Here is a 22,742-nt window from a genome sequence, read left to right as displayed (position 1 = left end):
GTTCATCAGCCGTAGGTTGTGTGCCACTTGCCTTGCTCGTGCATTCAATTAACCGCCTTTTGTTAACCCCCGCCCGCCCGCTGCCCGCATTAACCCATTTAGCCTGAGTCTGAGAGCAGCCAGGAGCTGCCCCTGCCACCGCCCCCCTCGCCCACCCAGCTGCTGCAGTACGAGGCGGAGCAGCAGCAGCAGCAGCAGCAGCAGCAAGTCTCCCCGGAGCAACACCTGTCCACCAGCCAGCAGCAGCAGCACAAGCAGGAGCACACACGCACCCACAGCAGCCTGTCATCCATCTCTAGTGGCTCCTCCTCCTCCGGGGTGGGCGGCAGCGGCAGTGGGAGTGGCAGTGGCGTGGGCCAGAGCCAGCAGAGCTACTCGTCCACCCTGTCCCTGGACCGCTTTGGCTCGCCACTGCACTCGCGCCAGACATCCGGCTCCTCCACGTCGCTGGAAGTGTCGCTGGCTGCTCCGGCCGCTGGTCAGGGCGATAATTACACAATGACGCCGCCCTCCCCGCCGCCACCGCCTCCTCCGCAGACGCAGCCCGTGACGAATTACAGGCTGCAGGCGGCGCAGAATGAGAACGACATGAATACGCAGAACAAGAGCCCCAATGCGTACAACCAGCTGTTGAAAGAGTACTCCAACAAGCTGCAGCAGCAACACCACAGCACCACACCCACACAGCACACGACAGCAACACCAGCAACAGCAACACCTCCGCAGAGACACAACAACAACACGGCCAAGCCATTTGCAGTGCAACAGGCAACAACACCACACCTGCAACACCCGCAACACCAGCAACAGCCGCTTGTGGCAGCGCTAACGGCGACACTTGCTAATCAATTGAAATTTAACCCACATCAGGTTGCAAGCCCCCAAGCAACAGTAGCAACAGCAGCTCCAGTAGCAACATCGGCTGCAGCAGCAGCAACACCCCTAGCAGCAACTGCAACAGATAGCCCAGCTGCAACAGCAACATCTGACAATATGTCGGCCTACGTGGCGGATGAGCCGTCCTCGATTTATGGCCAGATTAACACCAGCTCGGGGGTCTCTGGGCCACCCCCTCCATCCCAATCCGGGGATCAGCCCTTCGAGTACGTCACGCTGACGGGCAACGTCATCCGCAGCGTGCAGCCCCCCGGAAAGGGGGCGGGCCCCAGCTACAAGGTAAACCACCCCACTCCCAGTCCTCAATTAGACCAAGGTCGAGGACAGTGAGCAACAGGGGAAACAAGGAAAAACAATGTGGCCCTCAAGCACTATAAACTAATAACCTTTAGAGATGCCTAATAGTAGGATATCGTGTTTAATATGAGAGAAAAAAGAGTACTTCTGTGGAAGTAAATGCATTTTAAACAATTAACCAGAAACATTCAAAATACAAATGCAACCTTTCTAGATTATCCTTCTGAAGTGTTAAAAAAATTTGGATAAACATTTTGAGAGATACCTTCTTAGTTTGCACTTTTTATTAACCCCTGCTGCTCACTGGCTCTTTGACCCATCTATGACCACCAACCACCGCGAAAAGTAAGTACCTTGCATTGTGCTCCGCTCAGCTCGCGCCGCAGCTCGCTCAGATCAGCCCCGACAACTAACTAAGACTTTTGTTCAGTGTTGTAAGGTGTTAGTCCCGAACTAAAATGACCCCAAATGATGCGGCGGACCCTACTAATGGCACAATTCCTTCTCCCCCCAAAGGTGAACCAGGGCTACGCTCGACCCTTCGGCGCCGCCGCCCCCAAGTCGCCGGTGTCCTACCCGGTGCAGCAGCAGCAGCAGTCGCCGCGCCCCGCCCCCGGCGGCAACAACCCGTACGCCACGCTGCCCCGCAGCAATGTTGGCCAACAAGGTAAGGATGATGATGACGACGGCTGTCTGTCAGAAGGTGAATGGGTCTAGTCGCTTAAGCCAATTGAGAATTTGTACCATACTTGTACCATATACCTTTAAAGCCCTCAATTTAGTTCCTTTGTTGTTAGCCAGAAGAAAAATAAGCAAAAAACGATGAGTGATAGACGATGTAGAGAGCGATCGTTGTATAGTATTAACCGGATTTCTGTTTTATATATATATATACCTTTATTGATCGAAATAAATTGCACATGACTTAACCGTGAAGCCGTGAACAGAGAAAACTAACCACAATAGTCCTCATATTATCAAAATTATCGAGGTGCTTCGGCGAAATTTACTAAACCATTTTCTGCTCGTTCTAACCCCGCCCCTGTGAGCAACTCAATGAAAACTATTTGGCAAATGTGGCTGCATAAAACGTTTAGCATAGCTTAGGTTACTCTACACCCCGCCATCTACAATCTATGGTACACTTTATGTATTTCATGTCTGCTGCCCGTGTATATATACCGATTTCTCTGTGCCGTGTACATATGTAGGTCGTAATGTGAGGTACCAGCAGCAGCAGCAGCAGTACAACAATCAGCAGAAGCAGCAGTATAGGAACTCTTACCCCATGGGATCTAATTATAGCACCCCGAGTCAGTCCCCCTATATCATCACCCCCACCAACAACAACTACGGCAGCAGCAACACCAACAACAACTACAGCACCTACAACAATAACAATGTTTACCGAGGTAAAATGCTGGCAAAAATGCAAAGAGAATCCCATTGCCTCGCAGCCAAAGTTTCAGTAGTTTTGTTTTCGAACTCACTGCCGTAGATTAATTGACTTGTTTCGAGTCCCATATCATCCGAAAGCTGCTGCTTTAAAGAGTTCTGCCATATCACCTGTCCATATGCTCACACCCGCACGCCCACAGAATAATCCCATTCAGGGGCAGGCACACAAATGGATTTCATTAGCAGGTGCGATTATGCCACATGCCCGCGTTAATAATGGAAACATTTTGTTGACAAACTCGATCAATAGGTGGGAGCATTTTAAAATGTGTTCATCATTATCATGGGCCCAGACGGGAAATTAAAACTGACAATGGCCGATGTAAGCGCCGCGGGGGAAATTGGTAAAACGAGGGGGCTCGGTGCTATCGGCGGTTTCAATGCCAATGCGATTGCCATCTTCCACTTCCGTGTGCCAGTTGAAAGTGCTGAAAGGCGAATGCGAATGCAAATCGAAGGGAAAATGGCAGCGCAGGGTGGAGAGCCCCACCCAGGCCCCACTGAACCCACCAAACCGATCCGAAAAACCAGACCGAATGAAAGCAAACCAAACCGATACGCTGCGTATACGTAACGCGTTGCCAGTGCAACGAAACGAGACCCATTCATGTTCGCAGAAATAAATGATATAAAATGTATTCGGTTGCCGCTGCAATTCGTGCCTCAGCCTCCGCGGTTGTTGCCATTGTGGTCGCCTCCTGCGCTCCTTTTGGCCAGGATGCAGGATAGGGCATTAAATGCAGCGCAAATATCCGATTGGGGAAAATGAAGAAGGCCACGGACAGTGGGTTCCGAAGGAAAACATGCAGGAAAAGTCAAAGTAATGGCGGTGATGATAAAAAATTTATAAAGCTTCAAAGTTGCATGGCAACATATTATCTTTCAAAATTCATTTGAAGTTGTTTTTTAGAAATGAAGGAAAAGTCAATTGAGAGTTCTTACCGTCAGCTCTACTTTTTGTTTTCCTAGGAGATCATTGTAATTTCATAAGTATCATGTATGTACCTTCGATTCTCCACTCACTGTGCCTTTGCGGCTTTAACAAGAGCACTTTGGGGCCCTTGGCCGCAATTTCTGGTATTTTTTCTTCGCCATCTGCACATATATCCATATATATCCATATATCCGTATATATTGCTGCTCCTCGGTGGCTGTTTGTCTGTTTGTTTATCAATTACCGCGCTGCGATGCTGGCTGTCATAACGAAAATGAATTAACAACAAATATGGCGGCGCCAGCGATTGCACTACCAATTTATGGGGCAATTTTCGCCGAGCCCACATTCGTTAAGCAATTAAAAATGCAATTAGCAGCGGACGCCGGCGAAGAGGCTCTCCTGCTCACATAAATCTTCATTCCGCCAGAAATCAATCTCCTAATCAAAGCGAAAATCACGCACAACCGCAGCAATCATTTGGGGTTTCGGCTCTCGGTTTCGGTTTCGGGTTTGGCCTGCCAACAAGCATATGAGCAAATCCAGTTCCAATTTGCTTTTCCCCGAGTAGGGTGGGGCGGAAAAGCAAGAAATGTGCTGGCAAACAAATGTTTGCCTTGCACAAATGCCGACACGCACAGCCGGCTTTCCCACACGGAGCGGGAAATGTAAACGAAAGCAGATAAATTACCAGGCATTATTATACGTACAAGCATCCGCCCTGCCATCCCGAGCTTTTCCGCAGTTTTCCTCGAGCGAGAGTGGCCGAATATTGAAGCGTGCCAAGGGGCCATACATCACATGGTCGGCGTTCGTCAGGGCGAGGATTTATCGAGGGCACTTTCCCATGCGCTACTTCCTGGGATAGGATGCGGCATCGGGCGAAACTATTGTCCCGGGCTCATTAGGCATAATCCCACGAATAACTTTTTTCTGGTTTCTGCTTCTTTTAGGTTACGGTTACCCCTACACGTATTAGAAAGTCCCCAACCCGCACACATAAAAGGCCTGCAAAGTTGGCGAAATTCTGGAAAGCAAACACTTGTTCTACACAATACCCAAGCATATATACAATCAAAATTTGAATGGAATACCATGAGTTATAAGCAATAAACTGCGAATGTATACTGCAAAGAAATACCCCCGAAATGATCTTTATAAGAACCATAGTATAAACGCTTCGTGCCTAACCGCATACTGCTTAACGCGCTCTGAAAAGTCTCTTCGCCCTCGGATACGTATACTGAGTACACGTTTGCCTATATAAGTACTAATCGAACTGTGTCCCCGGCTGTTCTAAGAATTTCTTTCCTTGCACAACTTTGCATGCCTTTTGTCTAAGCGAAGTACAATGGGTGACGGGGCCAAAAACGATAAACATAAAGAAGAACTTTGGCCTCCTCTTATTATTATGGCCGAGAACTTTCCGTAGCCGCTGCCAACATTTTTGATATGACAAAATATTTGCGGCAATAATTTCATTCCGTTCGCCTGTTTGTTTTCCGTTTGTTTCTGCCACAGAAACGCTCCTGGGTCCTTTGTCCTTAGCGTCGGTCGTGTGTTTCTGCCATTTTCAATTTCTGCGAAATTACAGCCAATACCGAATTATGCATAATAAAATCCAATGACTACCTGTCGACGCCATTTCTGCTCGCAACCAGTACTGGGCTGGGGTTTCCCATTCTGCTTTCATCTTTTTTCGAGGGGGAGTCAGACGTGGGCCCATAAAAAATGGAAGTAAATATGCGTGCCTAGCGGAGGAAGGCTCCCCGCCCTGTGTGCACGCGTATGTTTATTGTTGCTCGCCATGAAAATGGCTCTGAAAATAAGAAATAAAAAATTTATTCGCCCCGTCGGAGGGGCATAAAACGACTATTGTTGAATCGCATTTAATATTTCCCCCTTTATACGGTGCCAGCGATACACGGTTGTTTGTTTGTCTGCTCTGTCAACAAATTGCAATGGGACAGTTCTGGGGCGGGTTGGGACAACAACTTTTCCAACTTTTCCGATCCACTCATTGCTTCGCCTTGATTGAGTTGCCTGACTTTACCAATCGCCCGCCTCCTCCCGTTTGTGTGCCTTGAACTTGACCATCCATACACCACTCGAGGTCCTCGAACCACTCAGCGCATTACCCATCACCCACTGTCTACACTAACTACACCGTAAACTGAGCGAAATCAGGATTGAGTTGCTTTAGTTTTTGCCGCCTCTTGCCTAGTAGTTTTTAGCCGACAGTTGCGACCCTAGTTTGTAATCGCCTTCGAATCCGCTGCCGCTGTCGCCGTTGCTAAACCACTGATCCACCGAACCACTGATCCAAAGAAAGACTGATCCAAAGATCCCGAGAACCACTGAACCACTGATCCACCACCAAAGCTCTGCCGCTTTCTCGTGCCAAGGACTAACAAGCGCTTGTCTTTTGTTTCTTTCTGCTCTTATTTTTGCCCCGTAAACCAAACTGACTTTGCTTCCAAAACCACATAAAACACAAAAAAAAAAACACAAATATTGCCACACCCTTGCCACACTTGACCCTGCTGTTTGAAAGGTGGAGAGGTTGTGGAGGAGCTGCAGCCGGAATTCGAGGAGGAGGACTGCTTCGAGATGGACATCGAGGTGGCCCTGGCCGCCAGTCGGCAGTCACAGCGTGGCTCCAGTTTCACCTGGCCTCCGCCGCAGGATGACAGCCACCTGGCGCCCACCGCCGCACCACTGTACATCCCTCCGCCGGAGACGCAACACGTGGTGGTTACCAATCCGGTGCAGCAAGTGCCTCCCTTACCACCTGGAGGAGCCACGGCTCGACTAGATCCGCAGCCCCAGGTTGAAACTAGTGCACCAGGTGTTCCCCAGTGGCAGAGTTATTCAGCCCCTCAGCTGTCCAACCGCCAGTTGGCGGAGCAGGAGTCCAGCTCGGATAGCTATACGTCCACCTCGACCACGACGACAACCACTTCGGAGGAGTATCAGCGAATGTATGCTGCCCAGATTCAGGCCTACCAAATGCAGGAGCAGTCTGGCTCAGAGTTCGACTACCAGGTGGACTACGGCAGCACCCAGGACTCCATTCAGGAGTCTGCCTCGGGCAGGAGAAGTGCCCAGGAGTGCGTGGACTCCCTGTCGGTGCCCCTGAGCACCTACAAGCTGGTCGACATGGTAAGGGAGGTGACACCCAGTCCCGTGACCACGCCCACTCAAACTCCCGCTCCTGCTCCCTCCACTCGCCGCGTTGTGTTTAACGATGAGCCCGAGATCAAGGAGTTGCCCCAACTGTCCGGCGAACTGGAGACCATTCCCGAGGCCTCAGAGGCAGTCGAGGATCGGGAGGATCGTGAGGGTCTCGTGATTGAGCAGCGCTGCCAGATTCTGGAGAGCGAACGCAAGTTCCAGCCCACACCCGAGATCAAGATCGAGATTGCCCCGGTGCGCCAGATACCGCCCACCAAGATACCCAACCCAATGCCCAAGGAGTGGATCAACCCCATGATTCGAGTGTTGACCACAGCCCCGGAGGTTCCTTTCCACCTGGTGGAGTGTCCCTTTCCCCGTCCCTGCGGGGATGACTTCGAAGCAGAAGCGGCGGCCGCTGAAGCCGCTCGAGCCCAAGAGGCTCCCGCTCTACCTCCTCCTCCTCCTCCACCACCAGCTCCAGTTGAGCCATCTCCTGCTCCCTTGCGCGAATCTCCTCCCCGGGGAACCCGTCTCAGCCAGGCTATGGTCACGGCTCCCGAATTCGAGCTAAAGTTCGCCCCTCCTGCTGACCAGGGTATCCCTCTGCCGGAGGAGACCGAGCCCTACATGCCACCACCCATCGAAATTAAACCCTATCTGCGGGAGGATTACCGACCCAAGTCGCCGTTTGTGAGTGCCCTGACCACCGCTCCCGAGCGTCCCTTCGAAGGTCACTTCGACAAAGATGTTCCCATCCACATGATCGACCTGCCCACCCCCAAGGAGCACCTGAGCATGTGTGACGCCCTGTGCACCGCCCCGGAACGTGGTTACACCCCCCTGAACCCCGAAAATGCCATGCACCGCGTGGACGAGGAGCAGAAGCAGCAGGAACTCAAGAAGCATGAATTTCAGGTGCTGGACCACGAGGAGGAGCTGGGCATCCGGCCTGAGCCACCGCAGTCGGTGGAGTACTACGAAACGCGGAAGGATCAGCCCCGGAAGTCCTCTGCCTTTGCGGCCATGCAAGCATTCCAGCCATCCCGAGAACCCCTGTCCTCCAACTCGGTTTCGAATGCTGGAAGCGTGGTGGACACTCCCCGAGCCTCGATCGTGTCCGCCCTCAAAGAGGAAACTGATCTGGAGTACCAGAAGTACCTCAAGGCCCAGCAGCGAAATCAGAAGAGACTGGACTACTTCCACCAGAAGGAGGAGGAGCTGTCGGGTCTCCAGGGCCAGCAGCTGACCCAGCTGCAGAGGGAGCTCTCGAACCAGCAGCAGAGCCTCCTCAGCCAACAGCAACTGCAGCAATCCAAGTTGCTGCAACTGCAGCAGTGCGTCCAAAGCCAAGAGCTGCAGCAACAGGTGCAGCAACTCAGTCAGAAGTCGCAGCGGCAGGAGCAACATGTCTTGACCCAGCAGCAGCAACCTCCGCAACAACAGCAGCAACACTCTCAAATCACCCCAAGAACCCAACAGCAACAAGTGTCCCAACAACAACAGCAACCAGTAACCCAACAGCAACATCGACACTCCCTGCTTTCGCAAACCGAGACCCAAACCCCTCAGGCCAACGCCCAATCTCAGAGTTCCGCCTCCTACAGCTCCAAAGCGACTGCTTGCTCTAACTCCTCTTCCACAGTCCCACCTGCCACCTCAACCGCTTGTGCCCCAGCTCCAGTCCAAGCTCCAGCACCTGCTCCTGCTCCAGCTCCAGCTCCAACTCTAGCTCCTGTGAGCACACCTGTCCGCCCACCACCTATCGCTGTACAAAGTAGCTACTGCAGCACCCAGTTTGACGCCCACGAACTGATCGAGGAGACCGCCGAGGAGCTCGAGCACTCGGACGTTCTGTTCCCGCCGCCCTCCCCGCTGAGCCACCTGACCAAGCAGGGCAAAGCCGTACAGTCCGGCCTCCACAAGGCGGACAGCATCCCCAAGTACCAGCGCAACTGGACGGTGCTGCCCACCCAGAGTCCCATCCGCACTCCGGAGCCGCAGGAGTTGCGCGAGAATGTGCCGCTGGCCTTCGTGGATGCCCCCAAGGCGCCGGTCACCAGCGACTCCTCCACTGTACATAAACCCATAGCCATAGCCCAGGCTGCCCCACCGACAACTGTGGTCGCTCCCTCCCGGGAAAGGGAGACCGTGAAGCCACGACCACAGCTGTCGGTGCCCATTATAGTCGAAGATAGATCGGGTCCAGTAACCATGGCTTTCCAACCGCTAGACGAACTGGTGCGACCGGACCAGGCCCTTACGCCCACCAGGCCATACACCCCGTCGCTGACCAACAAGCCGGCTCCGATTGTACCCTTCTACCAGACGGAGGAGAAGCTGGTATTCGAGGAGTGCGCCGCCTCGCATGCCAGGAACTACAACGAGCTGTGTGCCTCGCCTTTTCCGGACAGGACACGTTCCCCAGCTCCGGGACCGCCACCGAATCCGCTGAATGCCATTCGAGCTCCGAGGATGAAGGAACCGGAACCAAAGTCGACCATTCTGTCTGTGTCCGGAGCTCCACGCCTGCAGACGGGCTCCATAACCACTGGCCAGAGCTACCAGGGTCAGCTTTTGGCCCACTCGGAACAGAGCTCGCAGTCGGCCAGCCAGAGCTTCAGCCAGCAGCCGGAAAGGATCACGGAGCAGAGGGTGGGCAATCTGAGCATCCAGCAAAGGGAGCAGTCCTCCCAGTTGCAACAGCAAGCCCAGTCGCAGTCCCAGAGTCAAACACGCAGCCAGGTGGGCAACACCCAGATCGAAAGGCGTCGCAAGGTTACCGAGGAGTTCGAACGCACCCAGAGTGCCAAGACCATCGAGATCCGTACTGGCTCCCAGTCGGTCACACAGTCGAGGGGTCAGTCCCAAGCTATCAGTCAGAACCATGCTCAATCGCAAAACCAGTCGGACACAGAGCGTCGCTCCTCCTACGGCAAGACGGGATTCGTGGCCAATCAGGCCAAGCGTCTGTCCTGTTTGGAGCAGGAGATCAGCAGCCTGACCAGCCAGTCCCAGGCCATCAGTGCCCGGGCCTCTGCTCTCGGAGAGGGCTGCTTCCCCAACCTGAGATCACCCACCTTTGACTCGAAGTTTCCACTCAAACCGGCGTCTGTGGAGTCCACAGTGCCCGGCTATGGAGCAGCACCGGCAGCCACGGACAAGCTAACGGCACCTCCACCGGGATTCCTTCAGCAGCAACAGCAGAGATCCGCGTTCTCCGGCTACCAAGCCACCACCTCAGCGGTGCAGCAGAGCTCCTATGCGAGCAGCTCGAAAGCCACCTCCTCATCGCTCTCATCCTCATCAGCATCTGCTTCAACATCAGCATCCGTCGCGAGATCGTCGCAAAGTCTAACCCAAGCTTCTGCTATTACTACCACCACTAATAACCAGGCCACCAAGGCCTTCAGGAGCAGCAATGGCAGCACCATTAATGCTAATACGGCCTCACGGCCATCCATCGCTTCCATCACAGCTCCAGGATCAGCTCCTGCTCCAGCTGCAGTTAAAGCCACTGCTCCGTTGAAAGCTCCGATTGCTCCAAAATCGGTGATAGCCAACGCCTTTAACGCTGCTGCTCCGCCTGCGCCTGCGCCCGCTGTCTTCCCGCCAGACTTGGGCGATCTGAACCTGAACTCTAATGTGGATGATTCTGCAGGTCCCGGTGCCGGAGGAAAGAGCGCAGGAGCCTTTGGAGCCACCTCGGCGCCCAAGAGGGGCAGGGGCATCCTGAACAAGGCTGCTGGACCTGGAGTGCGCATCCCACTGTGCAACAGCTGCAACGTGCAGATCAGGTGAACAGAGCAACCCAGTGTTTGTTGTGTTCCAAGTTCGATGTTGACCAGATTGTTGTGTTTTGAATGATATTAACCCATGATTTGTTTACCCAAAAGGAGTTTGGATTTTCTTTAGATTAATATCTGATCCTTTTCCTGTTATGTTATTTATTCTAAGAGTTACTTGTTGGGATCAGCTTCCTACTGAAGAGCTTGATCCCTGATACCAAATAATTGCCTTGCCACTAATCTAACCCGCTCGCTTTCTGTGTTCTGTTTACCCCCGTTTTTCAGTTCCAGTTCCTCCAGGAGCTTCCATCGCCGCCAAGGTCACTAATCCGCATGCTAATCCCCAAACCTATGCCACCTTGCCACGCCCCCACCCACAGGCAACTGACTCACCCGCCCAAGAGGTGGAAAAGGAGAATGCCCAGGAGGCCGATGCCACTTCCATGCTGGCCGAGTCCGTTGGAAAGATAAACATGGGCGACAAGACCCATGCTTTCATGCAGGAAGCCGGTAAAATCATCACCAATATGTTGGAGGCCCGCTTGGCCAACAATGGTGGTCAGAATGCTCCTCTCTCCCATGCGGGAAGCTCCTTGAGCCTGCGCAGCAACAGCAGTTCCAATCTCTCAAAGAGTCCGATGATTGTGCGCAAGCGTCTGGATCTTGATGACTTCAAGAACCTTGATCCCACCCAGCCGGTGGCCCTGCAGCCTGTAATAGCCGTGCACTCTCAGAAGGATCAGACCACTGAGGTGGGAAGCCAAAAGGCACAGCCACAGGTTCCTCGTGTGGAGCAGACCCTGCAGATGGAACTGCCTGCCCAGCATCCCATGAGCAAGATACTCGATCTCTGCGACAGCGGCAAGGCCATTGATGCACCCGAACCGGTGGCCTTTAGGAACAATTTGAGACGCACTGGGGCCACTCATGCTGCTGATCGGAGATCGTACATAGAACCCAAGCAGGGGGTGAACAGTGGACATAACGGAGCTTCTGTTCAGAATCAGAATTGCAATCAGAATGGAGCTCAGAGTGGTACCCAGAATGGTAACCAAAATAACTCTCCCACCTACAGTGTTTCCGTTAAGGCCTTGGGACCCAACAGTGAGGATCAGACAACCATGTCGGAGGAGAACGAAAGGGCGGTGAGTCAGTTGCTCAAGGAGGGTAAGCGACCCGTGTGCTGTCAGTGCAATAAAGAGATTACCTCGTGAGTACAGCTTGGCTTTTTTTGTTACTTTGTTTAAATCCTATGATTATCATATCAATTCAATTACTAATTTGGTTATATTTCACTTCCGCAGAGGACCCTTCATCACGGCGTTGGGCCGCATCTGGTGCCCGGATCACTTCATCTGCGTGAATGGCAACTGCCGTCGTCCCCTGCAGGACATTGGATTCGTTGAGGAGAAGGGCGACCTGTACTGCGAGTACTGTTTCGAGAAGTACCTGGCTCCCACGTGCAGCAAGTGCGCCGGCAAGATCAAGGTGGGTTTCGCACATAATTTCTCTTAAATACGCCTTCCTAATCACATCTCTTTCCCCCAAAAGGGTGACTGTTTGAATGCCATTGGTAAGCACTTTCATCCGGAGTGCTTCACCTGCGGCCAGTGCGGCAAGATCTTTGGCAACAGGCCATTCTTCCTGGAGGATGGCAACGCGTACTGCGAGGCCGACTGGAACGAGCTGTTCACCACCAAGTGCTTCGCCTGCGGCTTCCCCGTGGAAGCTGGCGACAGATGGGTGGAGGCCCTGAACCACAACTACCATAGCCAATGCTTCAACTGCACGGTGGGTGTACCTTGAGGCTTATTTCGATTTTACGTTATTTCGATTTTAAATATGTTTTTCTCTGACCCCTTACAGTTCTGCAAACAGAACCTGGAGGGCCAGAGCTTCTACAACAAGGGCGGACGTCCCTTCTGCAAGAATCACGCGCGCTAAGCCGCCGACCAGATGATTTTGTTCGACTTCAGGGATCACGCACACTAACCAACACAAACAACTATCTATCACAATCCTCGGATTACTTGGATATGGGGGCTCGCTCCCAACTCGTATCTAATGCTTATTATTGCAATTGTCAGAGTGAATAATGCGTAACTATTATTATTTCTATTTGTTTTTGAATTGTGCCCACAAATGTTATCCTAATTTTAAATGATGAACGAATCACTCTAAATCAAAAACCTAAAAACGTAGCTGCAAACGACACGAAATCGAATTACATAGCTAGCAAATGATATGCCCCACACAAACCATACACACACCATTATTATTTATTCAAACATTGTAATCGTATAATCATAGCCGAACTACCGATCCCACACGCTAAAATGTATGTACTGTGGCCAGAGTTAATTTACTTAGTTGAGCCTGAAAACTGTTGATCAACCCGCCAGCACAAGCTAACAAACCGCGCGAGGGGATTTCGACTTCCCAACTCAATTCGGCGACGCATTCGGAAGAGTCTGAAAAGCCATACAAACGAGGTTGTCAGCAGGCAGTTGCTACTTTACTTCTAAATTTATGTTGTAAATTATACATAATTCGATTGTAAATTGTAAATGATCATCGGCAAGTGAATAAATTTCGAAATCTTTTTCGCGTTTAATGAGTGTGTTTGGCCTGATATTGTGGTTGCGAGGGTCGTAGGCGAGAATCCTAATTTACTACGCCACGTAATGTCATAATCGTTGGCAACTTCCGGTTTGCTGCGCACACGAATTCCGCCGGCTGCCCGAAAGTATGCAACAGTTTTTGTTTTCCGGCCATGTAGCCCACATGTACACACGCATACTTACTGCCCACCCACACAAACGCACTTCTCCAGCAATTTCATGCTTAACCAATTTTTGTTGGTTTCATTTGAGCCTGGTATTTTATTTTTTCGGCTTTCGGTCTGAGGTGTGAGTGGGTTGGATTGGGTGGCTTGGGCCGGGGTGGGTGTTAATCGCTGGGACTCCGAAATCCCCGCATTTTTACACCGCTGCACAACAAAACTTTAGAGGCCTGACGATGGCAGCAAAATTCACGGTAGATTAAGCAGGATCAGGACGTGCGGGGCACATAGGCGTGTGGGCATGTGCCACGCCCTCGTGCGAGAAAGAAAAACAATTTGGGGCTTTGTGGTATTTTTCAACGATTTGTTGGGTTTTATTTCTCATGTTTAGTTTACGTCGCCTTGCACATTACGGTAAAGGACTTTAAGTTAGTTCTCGAGTGTGTGTTTGTGTGTGTTCTTGGTGTGTGTGTCGTAACTTATATATCATTAGGGGTAGGTCTACCTATTTTTGTTTTTGTGCGAAACGCATTCAGAAATCGAAATCGACATCGAAGTTCAGTATTCAGTTGGATATTCGTGGTTTCCGAAAGTGCGCGCCAAATTTGTCACCGTAGCGTTCCGTTGCGAGTTATGTATGGACGTATCCCGGGGATACTCATACCTACACATACACTATATACTTAGTTTTTGCTCTTCCTCTTCCTACTCCTCTTCCTTGTTTCTGGCCTGGTTTAGAGTTTAGTTTAGTTGCTAGAAATGCATTCGAAATTTCGTATTTACAGTTCGATAGTTGGCTGAGCTCAGAGTTTCTCGATTTTAACATGTTTTTTTCTGCTTTTTTTTGGATACTTTAATACTTCAATGGGTAGAGGCGTATATGTATAAATTGCAAGTATCTAGAATTCGTAATAACTACGCTGCGCATCTGCTTAATGCTTACAAAAATAAATTCAACACATTCAAGTACAACAAACATCTTATCAGCTAACGCCGCTTACAGATACAGGTTACCGATTACAAGATTACGGATTACAATTACAGATTACAGATAGGGGTTACATTACATCCATTTAGGAGCAGCTTGAGTTCCGTACAAATAAATACCTTTGGGTTAACGAGTGTTGTCGTCTGCAGCATCCCAAACCGAAGGTTCAGTTCCATCGCTACAGATGCGCCAATATGTCGATCTGATCGAGGGCGCTGGCCTGGCCAGCTGGGTTTTGCGTTTGGGTTTGCGTTTGGCTGTGGGCTGTGCTGCCGGGCGACTGCGAGATGGTCACTATGGTCACCAGGTCCTTGCCCTGGCTCCTGGCGGTGGACTCCCTCTCTGGCACCCGGTTGGAGGACTCTATCTCCACGATGGCCGAGGTGAGCAGTGTGTTCGACTGCAGCGCCGTGTAGTCCGGCAATTGCTCCGCCACCGACGGCTCCGGCAGCTGCAGATCCTCGTTGGCCAGCAGCCTTCCCGACGGAGCCGTCTCGATGTTCCGCTCACTGCACACGAGGCTGGCGGGCGTGGCGTTCCGGGAGCGGTAGCTGGGCGGCAAACTGTACTCCGATCCGCCCATGCTGCTGCTGATGGTTCCCCCGGCACCGCCGCCGCCGCCTCCTCCCATTCCGGATCGCAGGGTGGTCAGTGGGGCCCTGCAAGTAAGTGAATCCAAGGTATGAATTATTTACACACGAGCCAAAGTCAATCCGGCTCTGTTTGCCCTTCTCGGGCATAAGAAGACGGCAAATATGTTAACCAAATGCACAAATTTGCATCCATGAGATGGGGTCCCTTCGAACTGGTCTTTCTGAGTCTTGTCTATCTGACTGCACTGGGAAATACAAAGCTACCTGGAGATCAACATACTCCTCCCCTTTTAATAACAACATTCTATTATCAAAATTATACTTTACTACCAATTTATTCCTTATTGATATTGTTCAAAACCTTTTAGTTTATTATTTTTAAACAAGTCCCATTAAGTTTACTGGTAACTTTCTTCTTCTAATATCCAAAAATCGCCATACACCAGGGCTATACTTTCTCAGTGCACTTAAGCGCTGGCAGATTCATCAGTATGTATGGGATACATGACGACTCTGTCCCTTTTCAAACATATAAGCCCGTGTGTATTCTCTATATATTCTCATCTTTGTCAATTTAAATAACAAAAGGCCGCTGTGGCAATTGTTGCCATGTGCCTGGCGATAGGTGAAAGGAGGGGATTTCCTGGGGGTTGGTGGCTTTTGAAAGGAGCTATTTTTGGGGCAGGGGTTCAGAGGGGACGAACTAAACCCAAATCACAGACAATTCACACTTCAGTCGGCAGAGCACAAAAGTCAACACTCAAACGCTCATCTGCACATAATGGCCTGCCCAAAGGGGGGCGTGGCTCAGCTTCTATGGGCGAGCAATGGGTGGGCGGGGCTGGTTGATTTCTCAAAATTCGAGAAGCAGCTCGCACAAATTGTATGGAGCAATTTGGAGTATGTAAAATTGCATTTAATTGTTCCGACAAAGACGCCGGGCAAACGGAAACAGGAAAATAAGTCATCGTGCAGGAGTGGTCGAGGAATCGGGCCTATCTATGTGTCGGTGGTCCTCTATTGCTGGCCCCCATTGTCTGGGATGCGATGTGATGTGCTGTGCATAACAGGCAATTTTCGCAGCACTTTGGTCGGCTCTTTGTTTGTTTAATTGACTTGGCCAGCAGCAAGGACAGTTTTCCGTCCTTGGAACGCAGGACCTTTTCCCACTTTCCGCCCGACCTGCCTGGTCTTCCATCCTTGCGGGCTGCTTGTTATGCGGCTTGGCAGGCTCTTCAGAAGTGCGCGCGTGTGTGTAAATATTTTGCGAAATTTTCCAGAATTCTTTGCCAGTTTTTCCCCCCAAACAACACTAACGTCATTTGAATACGCAGCTCTCACGCACACACACACATTAACTTGAGGGGTTGTCTTAAAGTATGCTGTGATTTCTTGCCACACACTTTGCATAAGTTTTACTTTTTGACATACTTCCCCTGGCTGCTTCCCCTTCCTTCCGTTTCCGCTGGCATTTTCGGCTAACCTAAGTGTGCGGGGAAGCCCCGAAATCAGATTTCCCTACTGCCCTGACTTCCCTTTGCATTACACGCATTATAAATATTCAAGTGCTGTGAGTGAAGTAAATTAATTTGACATAAATACGTTACGGTTTAAATGGCAATTTTGCAGAAACGAGCTGCAAATATTATTTAAATACGAATTTCAATCCGCCTTTGCCTTCTTCTCGGGCCGTAATTTGTAGGCCATAAAAATCAACTTTTCTCATTAGCCCAACATTATGCGTTCCGGGCGATAATTATTCCGGCCACCCCGCCAACCACTTTTCGGGAAAGTCCTTGTCATTTAAATTGCCTTTGTTCGGGACATGTTTTTCGAGGGCTCGAGGGCGGAACGCAATCAGATTGCTCATATATATTCGTGGGGGATTGGCTTATCTCTTCAATTAGTTGGCGAATCAATTGGCGAGTGTTTGCTGCCATCATCAGGCAATCTTTTGATTCGAGTCATCCCTTCGAATGGTTGAAATCGAAAATTCCCCAGAAACTTTTACCCGCCCCCCAAAAGCGATGTGTCAATGTTGACACCCTTGGAAAACCGCACAAAAGCCAAACCGCCGGAGCAGAGTCACCCCCAGATCCCAGATCTCGTATATCGCATCCCCAAATGTTCCTTGGTAGTCTGGAAAACATTTTGCGGTTTGGCAGGCGCCAAACTTTGCAAATAACTCACGAATGGCGGAACGGAGCACTCGGTTGAGAAGGTGGTCGCAGGGGGAGAGGGGATGAAGGGGAGGGAGTTTTCAGGGAGGATTCCGGCGGAAACGGAAGTACTTACCTCAGCAGGCTGCCCGCATGAGATCGATAAGTGGGCGGCGGCGAATTTCCACGCACCACGCCGTTCTGGCGATCGCGGTCCAACAGCAAAAGTCTGCGGGAGAGAAGCGGAAAGGATTCGGGTGAGTAGCTGTTGTAGTTGTGTGGCACGACAGGAAAAAGGCGGCCAGCAAAGGGTTAAGGGTGGGACAAGGCGGATGTGGACACGGGCAATAGATACACTGAGAGGCAGAGGGGGTTGGCTCTTACGAACAAAACTAATTTTACTTTGAAAAGCAGCCAAAGTTGTTAGTATAATTACAAGATAGATAGCTAATAGCTATCGTCAGAAGAACATTTAAATGTTAATATTAATGTTACATTTATAATTTATCAATCTCAAGTTTTTTGAAATTAATGAATTTCAAGCAAAAGATTAAGAGGGTGTCAAAATATAGCATTTGCAGAAACATTACTAAGCCTGAATTTTTGGTTCTTTGTGTATTTGTTTTAGAAGCTTAAAAAAAAAAATGTAAATTAAAAAGTTAGAATCAATGGACCTTTAAATATAATTTATACAATAAAGTTTAAAATATTCTAAAACTAGTACTTCTTTTTTAATTTACTCTTAACTGAGTCAGTTAAAAAAAAATTTAAATTAAAAAGTTAGAATCAATGGACCTTTAAATATAATTTATACAATAAAGTTTAAAATATTCTAAAAGTAGTACTTTTTTTTTAATTTACTCTTTACTGAGTCACATATGGAATTTTAAAATTGTTTTAATTAAATTCAAAAGTTTCTTAGCTTCTCTCAGTGCAGCTACAAATCGCTCTGGACGCTGCATAATTATGCATAATGCAATTAATTGCGCCAGGACATGCGAGTGGCGGCCAAAAGCCGCAGGTTCGCCACCAACTGCTGTCCTTGCGTGTAATTTATGCACCAGCAGTTCTGGTCCTCCAGCACTCCGTGCCACCCGCGGAACCCATAGAGTACTCACCTCAGCCGGTACTCCTGCATGCTGGCCTGGTACGAGGGCGGCGGTGGGCGGTGCTGGAACTCCGGATAGAGCAGTCCGTGCGGCGCTCCCCCGCCCCGGCTGCAGGGCCTCCGGCCACACCGCCCGAGGTCCACGCTGGTGCCCAGTCCGATTCCCAGGCAGCTCTGGCCGCCCGGCGCCGTCATCCGCCAGGCGGCGCCGCTTACCGTCACCAAAACGACGCCGACTCCTGGAATCGCAAAAAAGGGGAGGAAACTCAGTTAATTTCAGAGCTAGACTTCGGTTGACGCCCCCTTTCCGATTTTCCATTCAACTTTAGAGGCTTTAATTAGCCCACTCCCAACTCCCAAGGGGGGCGGGGCCCGCAATTACAGTCCCACTTAAGGCCCCAAATCCGCCATGGCCTAATCATGCCCAGCCGACAGGCCAACTTTCACTTTTACTCCTGCCGACCGAACGGGGCATTCAGTGGAGCATGTCATCATGGCAAATTTGCCAGCTAGACATACGATTTTATTAGCGAAAATTGTCATGAGCGTTGTGACATCTCCCCACAAAAGCCAAAGACCCCGAAAAGACCTCGCCCATCATCGTGATGACTGCGACGACGATGATGATGACGCTGGGACTCCACCACGCCATCCACCATTATGTTAGAGCCGTACATAGTTGGAGATTTGCTGACTGGCTGCCTTGATTGCCATTAAATTATGTAAAACGCTGCCGCACATACACTGTGAGTGTGGACTGAAAACTTTTCGGTAATTGCCACCGAAAATGGCGCAATGTCACGCTTCGCAAGCGCTAAACTAAACGCGCAGGCAATTGATTAGACGTCGCACACAAAACCGAACTTAAAACTCAAAACTCACAGCTGAAAACCGAAAACCCAGACTGCAGACTTCAGACTTCAGACTTTACAGCAAAGTGAAGCTCTGCACTTGGCCCCGCTTTTAGTGGTTGCGTAATGAATGATTCATGAGTGGCCCCAAAAGTTGGCAGAATTGATTCGATGGCGTTTTAATTCGAAAGAGTTCCCCGGGAGTTCGACCCCGGGTATACCAGAGTACCTTTAGTGCCGAACCCACCTGTGGATCTTGGCCAAAGAAATCGCAGCCGGAACTAAATGCTCTGCCAATATTGACAGCTGGCCTGTCTGGCTGCAAATTTGTTTGTTCTTCGAACTGGGTCAGCAGATGTACAAAGTATCGCACAAAGCCAGCTAGATACTCAGGTACACACAGGTAGGTGAGTACAAAGGTACTCAAACAGACACTGGGGCACCTCCTCTCTTTCAACGTGAAAAAAGAAAAACCCAGCACCGAATGCCATTTATAATTGTAACAATTGTGAACAAACACGGGCCTTTTCGCCGGCCAGGGGCTTTCCCTGCCTCCCGGGACTTGTGTAAACATCAGCGAACATCAAAAGACGCTCGTCGCCGACTTTAATGCCATTTTCCCTGCTCGATTTTTGCCAGATTACGTAATGGCCTAGCCAGCCTGCACTCGGGGAAAATTTAAATGGGACAGCATTGCCATATAAAACAGATAAATCACCCTGAAGTGTATGTTTAGGGTCTGGAAAATACCATTAAAGGCAAAACTTTTATAGGGTTTAAGCGCCTTTTCTTGGACAACAAAATTTTGTTGCTAAATTTTAATCAAATTCGTTCAAGTAACAACTTGTTCATTAAAAATAACATTAAAATGATATTTTTACCAAGCAAATGAAAAGTCAGGGCTACCAATTTTTACATTAATAAATTGTTATCATTACTCTTTATAGTTTTTCTAATATGGAAAAAGTGTAAAACCTTTTTTTAAACAAAGTAAAAAATAAAAAAAATTAAATCTGTATTGTAATTTTAAATTTCTCTTTCATGGCACATACCTCTCCTTGAACTCTTTACACAATTTCCCTAATAAATGCCTTTAATAATGTTGTGGAATCTCATAAAAGTCTCACTCACCAATCATTAGCAGGGCGGCCGTGAGGTGGGAGTTGGGCGGTCCGGCGAGGCCCGTGGCGCCCAAGGCCGCTCCACCCAGGGCGCAGGCCACGCCTCCCAGGGCGACGACGGCGATGAGGGCGCGCAGCGGCGGTCCGGCGAACCACTGGCCGCAGCAGCCTTTTCCCGATCTCTCCGAGGGGGATCTAAAAATTGAGCAGAACGGAAAACAGATTTTCAGTAAGGCAGCTGGAAAATGGCAAGGAAAAATGTAGGAAATTAGTTGGGGGTGGGAGAGCGAGAAATGTGTGCATCGCAGGTGGGACGGCGAGGAAAACAGATGCTCTGCTGCGCAGCAAATTGGCAAGCGGCAACGTCTCGGGCCAGGTCCTTTTCCTTTATCCCGGCGATGCCCCTACACAAAAGCGCAGCGAGTGCGCAATTGTTGTAATTTGATGATTTATGAGGCAAAAGACCAAAAATTTGCGCACTGCCCGCCAACACGAAACAAGCTGAAAGGAGCCTTCGCCGGCAATCCTTGGGCATCCTTGGCGGCGACGCAGGCAGCCAGGCAGCCAGACAGCAGACTAGCAGACGACGTAGAATATTTTTGCCCGGAAAGGACAATTTATGCGACGCAGACGGCGACAAAGGCAAAGGCAAAGGGACGTGTGTGCGTAAATTCATTAGGATACGGCCGGCGTTTTCCACACCCGACAAGACGAACGAACGAGCGAACCCTTGCCAAACAATTAGAGGAGGAAATATTTATGGTCCTTGGCGGGGCGGGGTGGGCCGAGGTGGAAAAGCGTCTGGGGCTCTTTTGTTGCCGGTGTCATCGAAGCCGCTCCACAAAAAGATGATAAATTGTTGGAAAATTACGTGCACAAACATACATCCGTAAACAAGTTGGGCAACCGGAAATTTATGTTTAATAATTTGATGCCCTTCTCGCTGGCAAAGGATTTTGGTTCGTGTATTTCGGATTTACACTTTTATGGCGGGCCATTAAAGAACAGAGTTTCCCTTTTCCTGGGCAGGGTTCATGGCCCCGGGGTCTCTGACACCCGTAATGCGGCGGCATGAATGTTTCATCAGTTGTCGTGTCATGATAAATTTGATCTTTTCAGCTCATCATCGCTCAGGCCCTCGGAAATGAGCGCGCAGATATGCCAAAAGGTGAGCCCAGTCCATCTGAACAATAGCCATGTGTGAAGTTTCTAACAACATGCGTTCCCAGGTTCCCAGTTCTTTGGATAACTCCGAAACACCCCGAGATCGCTGCTTAATGCGGCATTTCAATCAGGGCCCCATGCGGTGACAAAAAGTTCAACTACAGCGATGAATCTTCTCCCCCACCGAGATTCAATGTTGCTAAGCACCAGATGATTGATTGGCTACAAATTAGAGGCGGACCAGATCGGAGAACTTCGGTTCCCACTCCCATTACCATATGCATTCCCATCTGGGGTCTCATTAAGTCTCATTGCATTGCATGTGAGCAAACACTGCAATTGCGCACTTGCTATATGGTGGATATACTATGTGGCATCGTAGAAACACAGAGCAAAAATCAGTTATATATATTAGGGGTATACAAATATAATGAAAAGTAGTGTTTTTCAAAATAATTACAAACCATTACTAACTTATGATAAATCGAAAATTTATTCAGTGGAATGTAGCATCTCTAAACTGATCACAAAAAAAGATGTATGAATTTGATATTAATCATAACAAGTTGATATTGACAAATATCATATGAATATTAGAAAAAAGAAGCTGAAACTCATATGCAAATATGATATTTTTTTTACTTAAACTAACATATTTTAGTAGCAAGAGATACATGTTTATCTTATTTTTTGAGAGCAAACACAGAACTAAGTTTTTCCCCCGGTACACTTCTATCCACACATTTGTGTGAGTTGCATTCAAAGTGGTTCAGGGTCAGTTTTCGCTTTATAAGTCTAGCGAAGGCTTAGAAGCCAGTATAGTCAGCAGCTGACGGACAGTGAGCCAGCTCAGCCGCCCGTCAGTCAGTCATTCAGTAAGCTTGCAGGTCTTTCAGCCTGGCAATTATTCAATCAGGCGGCCGCATTTAATTTTCATTTATTAATTGCAGTTTGTAATTACCAACATTGACACAGTTCCATCGGCTGAGCGTACTTATTTATTTATTTTCGCTCAGGCCGCTTACTTATCGCTGAACTTTCATTTCTGCAAAAGTTTCCATTTAAATGGCGTTTCCGTTTCCTTTCCGCTCCTCTCTTCTTCTCTCCCCTCCCTTCCGGCAGCTGTCAGTTTGACATTTGCATGCGAGTGAACAGTTTCCAATTGATTAAGCAATTTGCAGTGCGTCAAAGACAAAGGCGGCTTTATTAAGATAAAAGTCAGCGGGATTTTTTATCAGGCCAACATCCGCCGACAAGCAACAACCAAAGACCAGCGACAACGTGGGTTCATTCATGTTTTTATGCGATCTCGTAAAACTGAGGCATTAATTCCGCTCGCACCCGCATGCCAATTAGAAGGCGAAGGAGCAGGCCTAATCAAAGTTTAATGGAAACTTAATTTTATTTATCAGGAGGCGAACTCCCTGA

At 49.5% G+C, this 22,742-nt stretch overlaps 2 protein-coding genes across 24 annotated transcripts in view; one reads left to right on the top strand and one right to left on the bottom strand.

Moving 5' to 3' along the window:
* LOC108030021 (PDZ and LIM domain protein Zasp) overlaps positions 1-13,162 on the top strand; it is a 56,671-nt gene extending 43,509 nt beyond the window's left edge. For 4 of the 23 annotated variants that reach the window (XM_050887526.1, XM_050887525.1, XM_017102537.3 and 1 more), the window contains exons 10-15: positions 103-1,176; positions 1,711-1,861; positions 6,141-10,557; positions 11,853-12,036; positions 12,100-12,339; positions 12,415-13,162. In XM_050887526.1, the coding sequence (XP_050743483.1) occupies positions 103-1,176; positions 1,711-1,861; positions 6,141-10,557; positions 11,853-12,036; positions 12,100-12,339; positions 12,415-12,492 (6,144 nt within the window). In that variant the 3' untranslated portion in view covers positions 12,493-13,162. Of the gene's footprint in view, positions 1-102; positions 1,177-1,710; positions 1,862-2,405; positions 2,607-4,539; positions 4,727-6,140; positions 10,558-10,833; positions 11,759-11,852; positions 12,037-12,099; positions 12,340-12,414 lie in introns of those variants that run through there. The other 19 variants (XM_017102540.3, XM_017102541.3, XM_017102544.3 and 16 more) reach the window with 13 other exon arrangements.
* A 510-nt stretch (positions 13,163-13,672) lies between these two features.
* The window catches only part of LOC108030220 (TRIO and F-actin-binding protein), a 35,809-nt gene continuing 26,739 nt past the window's right edge, over positions 13,673-22,742 (bottom strand). The window contains exons 4-7 of the mRNA XM_017102995.3: positions 20,161-20,345; positions 18,189-18,417; positions 17,207-17,299; positions 13,673-14,977 (exon numbers count right to left, since the gene is read on the bottom strand). Coding sequence (XP_016958484.1) covers positions 14,497-14,977; positions 17,207-17,299; positions 18,189-18,417; positions 20,161-20,345 — 988 coding nt within the window. The 3' untranslated portion in view covers positions 13,673-14,496. The remainder of the gene's footprint in view (positions 14,978-17,206; positions 17,300-18,188; positions 18,418-20,160; positions 20,346-22,742) is intronic.

The sequence above is a fragment of the Drosophila biarmipes genome, chromosome 2R (assembly GCF_025231255.1).
Source record: "Drosophila biarmipes strain raj3 chromosome 2R, RU_DBia_V1.1, whole genome shotgun sequence".
In the NCBI taxonomy this organism is placed as follows: domain Eukaryota; kingdom Metazoa; phylum Arthropoda; class Insecta; order Diptera; family Drosophilidae; genus Drosophila; species Drosophila biarmipes.
Note: the sequence above shows the minus strand (reverse complement) of the source record. Positions and strands in the feature narration are given on the sequence as shown.